At 40.9% G+C, this 9,775-nt stretch overlaps 1 protein-coding gene across 2 annotated transcripts; it reads left to right on the forward strand.

Annotated features, from left to right (window-relative positions):
• Positions 1-227: 227 nt before the first annotated feature.
• LOC308102018 (uncharacterized protein) lies at positions 228-9,495 on the forward strand. 2 transcript variants are annotated; one of them, XR_013934605.1, is made up of 12 exons: positions 228-292; positions 1,543-1,616; positions 2,654-5,605; positions 6,008-6,175; positions 6,482-6,624; positions 6,907-6,991; positions 7,250-7,442; positions 7,776-7,966; positions 8,084-8,225; positions 8,398-8,525; positions 8,893-9,385; positions 9,480-9,495. XR_013934605.1 is itself a non-coding variant. In XM_080451595.1 (11 exons), exons 4-11 carry the CDS (start codon positions 6,077-6,079, stop codon positions 9,223-9,225), a joined length of 1,314 nt encoding a protein of 437 aa, XP_080307721.1. In that variant the 5' UTR covers positions 228-292; positions 1,543-1,616; positions 2,654-5,605; positions 6,008-6,076; the 3' UTR covers positions 9,226-9,420. The 2 variants fall into 2 exon arrangements, 1 of the variants encoding a protein (XP_080307721.1); XM_080451595.1 differs by lacking the exon at positions 9,480-9,495 and having other exon boundaries at positions 8,893-9,420.
• Positions 9,496-9,775: the final 280 nt, after the last annotated feature.

Genomic DNA, 9,775 nt, shown 5'->3' on the forward strand with positions numbered 1-9,775 from the left:
TCCGGTCTAGAGCCCGCCCTTCATATCCGGTTCTTTTCACATACATACACACAGACGCACCGTTTCCGTTTCCTCTTAGTACTCAGAACGGATCTTAGCAAATCTGCAAAGCCAATAGATTCCAGTCTAGCCTGTTATAGACACCCCCCCCACCCTTCCCCCACTCAAACAACAGCCCGCGCGTCGACAAACATTTTTCACTCGGTGAACAACAACAAGAAGAAAACCACGAAAAGCATAAACTGTTCCTCCTTGTTTTACTCTGCATCAAGACTCGTGCATTACATTCAAGGTAAGATTATTTTGTTTGAGAAGTTTGTTTGTATGAGACTTTTGCACAGTATTAACGTCTCAAACTTTCTTTCATTCTGTACCCATGCCCTCGTCCCTAGTTTGGCTCAGTTTGATAAACATCATATGGGATCACATGTTTAGCACTTTGCCGCACGTGCAATTGACTTATTGCTATAATCTGTAACTTCTATTATAAATATATCCTGTTACCATTCAAGCATGCACACGTTTTAGTCTGCTGAAAGTGACGAACCAGACCATGGTGGCAACATAGCAGCTAGCTGGTTACAACATGGGCCTACTGTAGGTGCTACACGGCTAACTGTTGTTTCAGTTTGTAATGAGGCCAGATTAACTGGAGACCGTCTATAGATGCGTCATCTATGTGTGTCTGATATCTTAATGGAACACACACACAATTCAATTCAAAGGGCTTTATTGGCATGAGAAAACATACGTTTACATTGCCAAAGCAGAAAGCACAATACAAAAACACACACACACACACACACACACACACACACACACACACACACACACACACGTGTTGTTGTCCTGCAGCTACATAACTAACTAGCTGGCTACATGCTGTAGTTTTCTGGCTACTAGCCATGTTGTGACCAGTGGTGTAAAGTACATTTACTCAAGCACTGTACTTAAGTACACTTGATTGTTACTTTAATGGGGTTCCAATTTCCATATTGTTTACTTCTACTCCACTACATCTCAGATGCAGATATTGTACTTTTAATCCACTATTATTTGAAAAAATAAATTGTAGATTTTGATTATTGTTACAAAATATGTATTAACCACTTGCATACTTAAGCTATTCAAAAATAGCTGATCTACAAAGCGGCGCATTGTGAGCTTGTAGATCTGCTATTTTCTGGATGGAAATAATTTGGAAATGGGACATTCTGTCTGCTAAATTAGTACTATTACTTTGAGTATTTATATTTTAATGTGAATACTTTTTTACTTTTACCAGTACACTTTGAATACCAGACTTTTCAGTATTTCTACATTAAAGTATTGGTACTTTTACTTAAGTATAAATTGTGAGTACTTTTTCCACCGTTGGTTGTGACTAGCTACAGTATTTCAGAGTCACACCAAAGTGAACAAATCCACCACAATGTTAAAAACATTCACTGTGTTAGTTACATGTTTTATATGTAATATAAAAGCCATGCTAATGGCAATATAAGTTTTGATCGATACACATTGCTTTCTGTTTTGTTTCAGGTCATTAATGGACAGCTTTGTCACTGACAAACTCCATGCATGGCAGCTGCCAGAGCTCATTGACAATTTTAAAGGTGAGCATTTTTACCTACCTTGACCATGCCATCCAAAATGTATCCATGCCTATAAGCATTTTTGTTTAGTACGTTTTCAATTTTATATCTGAATAGCTTATAATTGTGCCTTATCCTTAAATCATTGAATAATTGTCATAATATTTTCTGTGGAACCGAGTCAAACTAAATGTAATGCCTCAACTCATAAAATAGGCTCTATCCACAGGAGCCAAATTGGAAAGAAATTGGGCTTCTTCCTTACTTCTTTCACAGGTATTAGTGATATTAATGAAGGCTCTTTTCCATAATGGTCAAACATGCTGATATTGTGCATGTTGGCTCACTGGAAACACTCTGCCACACCATTGGGTCTCAAAGTATGGTCCAGGGACCTTCATGGTTCTTTGATAGGGTTCCTTAAATGGCCCCTAACGGGTGTGTAACTGTTGTAATGGGTGTCACTTGAGCGTACACAATCTAGTTCCATTTGTACACTCAGAGTTATTGGTGTCCTTGAAATTAAAAAGTTTGAGAACCACTGTGCTACACTAAATGGAACAGAGCCTTCATTAGTATCATTGGTAAATGATAACACCTGTTAAGGAAGTTAAGAGGCCCAATTTCTTTCCAATATGGCTGCTGTGCATAGAGCCTATTCAAAGTGCTTGTCAGGGTGGGGGATCCCCAGTTAAACTATGATTATTTTGGGGGTCCATAGTTCAAACATGATTGTTTTGGTCTGAAAAGTTTGAGAACCACTGCCCTAGGAGAACAACATGGGTACTGCTGAGAAATAACTATATTAATCAACAGCATAATTGGTAACTAGCAAATAGGGCCAGAACATCCCTTAAAAGCGATTAATTGCTGGTGTAATAATTGCTGGTGTAATAATTGTAGATAATTTGGGTCAGTGATGCACAATTGTATCCTTATTTTGTACAATACTCATTTAACAACTAGACATTGTATGCTGCCACTGAATGGCAAGTGTTTGAAATGTTATTACTGTAAAAATTGTAAGATTTGTTTTTTTCTGTCTTTATGTCTTTCAGATCAAGATATTGATGAGGAGGCATTTCTGCTGTTGGACACCGAAACCATCAAAAGCCTTATCCCCAAAGTTGGCCCCAGGCTCAAATTTTCAAAGTTATTTAGAGAACTTGTAAGTAGTTCAAGTAGATCACTATTAGAGCTCTAATTTGTCAACATCCTCAAGGCAGATGGCTTATGTATGCTTTAAATGCAAAAGGCTAATTCCTGGTGATGTCAAGAGTCTCTTTTCACATTTACGCACAGCACACAATATAAATAGTTCATCCACATATTTTCAATGTTGTGAAAGCGGTTGTAGCAGAACATTTTCATTCATTAGATCATACAGAAGGCACTTACGAAATGAACATGAAGAGAACCAGGCCCTGGCCCAACCAGCTAATGTACCAAATCAGGCTGCTAACATTTTCAATGCTGAAGAGCTAGTACAGCAAGTTGAAGGTGAACAAGAAGTGGAAGATGATGATGATGACTGGGACGAACTAGAGCAAGAGGGAATCACAGACAGAGTAGCCCATTTTATAGCTCATCTTAGATCTAAATCTTCCCAGACATTTTCAAATATTAACTTTGTGGTTCAGCAAACCTCAAGTCTAATTGGAGATTTAGTGGGTAGATTACACACAAAGACTATGTCGTTGTTTAGTCAGTTTGGGCATGACCAAAGCCCACAGGTAGAGGAGCTCAGGCAAGAGTTTTTAGATGCAGCTGAGCCTTTCAAGGGATTGGAGACAGACTACAAACAGATGAAGTATTTCACTAACTCAGGGAACTTCATTCAGCCAATTGAGGAGGTTTTTCCAGGCAGCCTTACCTTTGTACAGCAGAGGGACTCTGCCACTGGCAATGTTCGACAAGTTGCTGTGACTGATGCCTATCAGCGTATTCCACTCAAGCAACTTCTGGTCAAGATACTGGAACTTCCTGGTATTTTACAGGCCATGATGGAATGGCAACAGAAAGAAAGGGATGCTCTTCAGGATATATTTGATGGAGAGTTTTGTCAAACTCATCCACTCTTTTTGAAAGAGGTGTCTATCCCGTTGCTGTTGTACAATGACGATTGTGAAACTGTCAACCCCCTTGGGTCAAAGACAGGGGTTCACAAGTTAGGATTGATATATTTTATCTTGAAGAGTTTGCCACCAGACCTCCTGTCCAATTTGCAGTCACACTTCCTGTTAGCTGTGTATAAGTCTGACGATGCAAAGACCTATGGCATTGATACAGTATTGCGCCCTATTGTGGAAGAACTAAAGTGTCTTGAGAAGGATGGCATCACTGTTAACACTCGTAACTTTCAAGGTGTTGTGAAATTCTCAGTTGTCCAGGTGGTGGGAGACAATTTGGGCTTGAATGCTATTCTTGGCTACATTGAGAGTTTCACAGGAAACCATATGTGTCGGTTGTGCAGAGTACATCGAGATGTCATGCGGGGGCAGACACAGGAAGATCCTACGCTGTTCCGTGATGTTAATACTCACAAAGCAGATTTGCAGACAAAAGACTCCTCTCAGACAGGCCTTCATAGAGACAGTGCCCTGAACAGCCTGTCTTTTTATCATGTGACAGACAATATAGCGCTAGACATAATGCATGACATCTTGGAAGGGATAGGGCCAATAGAATTTAAGCTTGTGTTGAATTCACTCATTCAGCAAAAGCATATCACACTAGATATGCTAAACTTCCGTATCACAAGCTTTGATTATGGCTTTTGTGATATGGGAAACAAGCCCTCCGTAATAAGTAAGGGTGATCTGAAGAACCCTGACAGCTCCCTGCGGCAGTCTGCAGCTCAGACCTGGTGCCTACTGAGGTTACTTCCAATAATGATAGGTGACCTGATCCCTACAGACAACAAGGAATGGGAACTTCTCCTACTGTTATTAAAGTGCATGGAGATCATCTTCTCTCCATCTGTTACTCCTGGTGCAACACGGTACCTGAGTGAAATCATTGAAGAGCATCACTGTCTTTTCCTGGAGCTCTTTCCTCTGTATCATTTGCGTCCAAAACACCATTTCATGCTCCATTATCCAAGAGCAATTCGAACACTCGGACCATTGATACATTTGTGGGTAATGCGCTTTGAGGCAAAACATAGTTTCTTTAAACAAGTCAGTCATGTCACTTGCAACTTCCGCAACATTTGCAAAACCATGGCATATAGACACCAGATAATGCAATGCTACAGTTTCATGTATGGGTCTGTGTTAAGCCACAACACAGAAATTGGTCCAGGGTCCACTACCTTTCTGGCCAATCTTGAAGGCTATAAAGAGATCCAAAGTGGTCTGACAGGGATTCCCCTTTTCACTGAACTGTATGTACCGGCCAGGGTCACGGTTAAGGGTACTACATATAGACCAGGCATGACAGTGTTTATGTCCTATGACCACGATGGAGAGCCTAAATTTGGGCTTATAAAAGCCATTTTGGTTCTGGAGCAAACAGGCGCTTCAACAATAAAGCTAGTTGTGCAGAGGTGGGAAACGACAGGGTTTGAGAAGCATTTTTTTGCTTACAGTGTGAGCCACACCAAAGATTTGTTGGCTATAGATGTGAACGAGCTGCTTGATCATCACCCACTACATGCAATCCACTCATTCAGAGACGTTGATGCAATCCAGTCATACAGAGATGATGACACTTTGTACATCTCTCTGCGCTATAGACTTTTTTAGACTGCAGTTAGGCATCTGAACTGCCACTGCCACTTGTAAATATATGTATATATAGTCACTGCCTTTAACTAGAAATTCTAGTACATTTGAACATAATTATTTTTTATAGTTAGTCTTTCATGCTGTAAAATGGTTTACTCTGCTACAATGCAAGAGGATCAGGGCACTGGCTCAGTATCATCAGTCATTCTTTGATTGAGATACATTTTTGGACTACTGGAATGGGAAACTACTTGGACTACTGAGATGAGATAAATTGGTGTTGTAAGTAAAAGTTTCGTTTTTAATTTCAATGTTTTAAAACTAAACACTAACCACTTTAACCATATGACACTTTGACATGGGCCAATAAACATGCTGGTCACTTTACCCATGACACTCTCACCGTGGCCTAAGATGCACTGGTCACTTCAGACAAGAAGAGCACCTGGAGGGTTAAAAGATTTAACCTAGTTACTGCTTCTAACAAAGAGTAGCTTCTGGTTCATATCCATGGTCTGTATCCTTTTCTCTATGCCGAAATCCATCTCTTATCTCTACTATCTTTTAATAAGTGGAAAACAACACTTCTGATAATGCACATATTTCTGTCCGTACACAAGTAACAAAATCCTTGAACCTCATATTTCTCTGTAAGCTCAATATGACAACTTTTCTTTGCTGCAGACGGCTTCAAATGTTCTGCCACCTACTGAGCCACCTGCAACAAGCCATGATGTATCCACAATATCCCCCATGGAGGAATCAGGAGCAGCATCTGGATCTACCATATCCCCCATGGAGGAACAGAGAGCAGCAGATCATGTGTTGGTTCTACAACCGGTTCCAGTATTTGTAAGTTCTTTTTTATTTATTCTTTAAACCCAAGCACTTAAAATGTTTCAGGGGAAATGAAGTCTGGGACTCTGTATGAAGAAGACAGATGGATGCATTTGGACCCAGTACACATCTTAGAACTTCAATACTACTTAAACTAACTGGTCTATACTCTTGTCAGTACTTGTTCCTTTTTTATTTTGCTAATATTTGACTATGGAAATCTTTTTGGATATCACATGTTCACCTTGATTTGTGATATGTCTGTATGCCAGAGTTAAATTAGTTTATACATCCTTAACAGCTATTTTCATTTTTTCCCAGGATATCCGACAGGCTCTTTCTGCCGTTCCCAGTGGTGTGGACATTTTGAAGAGCCTGGACGAAACAGGTGTCCTCTCCAGAAAACAGAGAATTACCCTTGTCCAAATATTGGTGTCATTCCTGATGGAAAGGTTTGGAGAGAGGTAAGTCAAGTCTAGAGTTGATCAGGAAGCATAACTAAACAGATTTAAACCCAGAGTGTTTTGTGTTCAGGTTCCCCGAACTTGCTTACAAAAGTATTCAAAGTCTCAGATATTTTTAAAATATCTTAAAGTGTCTGGATTTGTTAAAGTGTTGGCTGTGTACTGATGTGTTTCACTTGGTTGTTTATTTACTGAACTTTGCATCTACAGCAAGTCATTATGTTTGTGCTTTAAAAATGTTCAGATACCAGGAATGGTGACATGTGCGTTCTATGTTTACAGGCCGACCATGATCATAAAAGAGGCCCTGGCACAATCCTTGGTGCAGACGTTCCCATCACTGCATGACGGATCAAACACTGGCTATGTGAGTTTTCTTCCCCCAGCCTAGTTAATAGAGAAATGGATGCTGATGCAAAATATGCATTTTCTGATCAAAAGCAATATTGTCCTTTTGAAATGAAGGGGTCATTCTTCTCACACACGTCAGCATACAGGACACCCAGTGTGAATAGGTGTGCTGGGGCAGAGAGACTGTGCCTTTGCGATCCAAGGGGAGAGGGAAATGAAACATAACATTGCAAAGGGTGAAAAAGAGTTCTGCCTTGTCTTATATTTTTTCCAGGAAATATACTTAACCAAAAGCCGGAAGGGGTTGAAGAATGGGAAAGCTTGCCACTTTCCAGCTACTGGATTCATCGAAGACAGGCTGAGGAATGTCCGGAAGAGGCGGCTGCCTGGCTCCAGTCAGCCATTACCTGGGTCCAGTCAGCAAATGATGCCTGAAGCCAACAAGCCACACCGGGGATACATACCAGGTAATTAACTGGGGTGGTTGAATTTTGTCTCCCTGCTCTTCTATTGAGACATTTAGATCGTGTCAAAGGTCATGTCTCACCTAGACACAGGATCTGGCACAAATTTTGACCTAATGGTCTAGATTAAGGTAACATTTTCAGCACTTGAGCAGGAAACCGTGCAAAGGGGAAAGTTACATAGTGCTGATTTAAGTGTTGGCATTCCCCTTATAGGTATTGATAAGCTCATTGTTGAAAAATTTGCAGATACCATATCAGTTTAACTGGGGAAAGTGTCGTAAAGGAAGAAAACCCATGTTGTTATCTTACAATATGTTTTGTATTTTGCTATAGACTCTACCATACCAGAGGAAAGGTCCCAGCAGCAAAGGGAGTGGCTGAAGCACAACATGCAGCCCGTCTCCCAGGTTCAGGACTATATGCATGACACAGTCCTCTACAGGGCAAACTGGATCCGGGACAACCACTCCAAAACTCCACAAGATGTCCTAACGGAGTACCCTCGCCTCACCAGTCCAGGCATGGTATGTATCTACTGGAACATATTGCATACACTGAAAATACAGGATCTACGTCTGCTATTAAAATAGCAGCTGTCACAGCTGTCACATTGTTTGAAAAAGATTTTTCCTGTTTTTTAGATTGCGCAGGACTTCATGGTGCTGCATGGGGAGGCTGCACCTAAGTTGTTTGAGTCATGGGTGACCGACTACGCAGAGAAGGTCCTGTACCTGGCAAAGCGAGATGGAAAACTGCCATTTCCGATTGATGACATGACACTGGGTAATTTGGTTTTCTTTTTTGTTGTATAGCAAGGATCCTGTGATTCCTTTTCTTTTGAGTTAGGAAATAGGAGATTTTTTTCCAATGCTCGAAAATGTGAGTTATGAGTTTGTAGATATTGCCAATTTCTTGCCAGCCACACCATTCTGACACTTATATTGTTTACCTACAGATGCCAAAGGGGAACTGGCCCTCAGGCTGTTAACCCGGCTTATGCCACAGACTGTGTACAGGGTCAATAAGAAGACTGTCCGGCACTCCGCTGAAGAGTCCCGGTTGGCCTTCATTGACCTCAAGCCTGTAAGTACAATTTCACATTCTTTTTTATTTTTAATGCCTTTATTGAGGATTGTAGGTTGACAGGAAATGAGGAGAAGAGAGGGAGTGACATGCAGCAAAGGCCATCGGGATCGGGACTCGAACCCGCAACGTGCTGTCAGGCTACTTTGAAGCCTATAGGTGCCCGGACCGCTACGCCCGGCGTCCGGCCCGATTTCACATTCTTGTTGCTGTACTTTTTTGTTAAAGATGCTGGTTCTTAAACTAGATTTCATCTGGCTTCCTTGTATATTTGGTATATCAATATTATACCCCAAACTAGTAATCTGTTGATTTGCTTTTAACTAAACATTCACATTTATTTTCTCTTTCTTTGTGCCTGTCTTAGGTTGGGACAAATATGGTGGAGTACATCCAGCAGTCTGAAGCAAGGAAAACGCATACCTACCCCTCTGTCCTGGTGCTGGGAGAACCTCAAAGATGCTGCTCGCAGGCGTTCGTAATATTTGCAGGTCAGGCACTCCCTGAAAGCACACTGCTTGGGGCGGTTGATGTGTGTTTTAAGTCATTCTATGTGTTCGACATCGACTACCCCAAGGAGTGTTCTAATGCATGGGAGTTTATCCAGCAGGCGGTCTACGCTATTGAGGGAGTAGAGACCAGGCAGGTCCAATTCTTCAAGACTGCAATAGTCAATACCACACTTGGACAGAATGTTTGATCAGAGATGGTTAAGTGGGCGCCTGATTCGTTTCTCTGAAAAAAGCCATTTTTGTATGAAAATCTTGAAGATAGTGTGGTTTGTGATGATTGGGTCCGATATTTAGTTCAGTGACCTTAGAGCTAAAGAATAGTTCAGGTGCTGTGTTCACGTTCAAAAAGTGACATGGTACAAGACGTTTTAGAGGGCCTAAATGCACCTCAATGTGATGTAAACGTTGGCCAATGTTTGGCAGTTGTTTGGCCGTTTTAGAGGGCCTAAATGCACCTTTTATTGTTCTCAATGTGACGTTTATATAACCTTTGGCCAATGTTTGGCAGTTGTTTGACAGTTTTATGTCTAAATAAATATTTGTCAAAAGTACCCTGGTAGTTTATTTTTCATCGATTTCAGCACATTTAGACCTGTAAACCTATATATTATACCTTTCAATCCGGGAAAGCATCTGTCATTTTATGTATATAGAAACCTTAACCAAAGTAACTTTGGTTTTCAGAAAACTTTGATTGGGAAGGTGTTTTAATCGGCCTCAGGTCTAAATGGGTTAATG

The sequence above is a fragment of the Gymnoscopelus braueri genome (assembly GCF_963280865.1).
Source record: "Gymnoscopelus braueri genome assembly, chromosome: 15".
NCBI lineage: Eukaryota > Metazoa > Chordata > Actinopteri > Myctophiformes > Myctophidae > Gymnoscopelus > Gymnoscopelus braueri.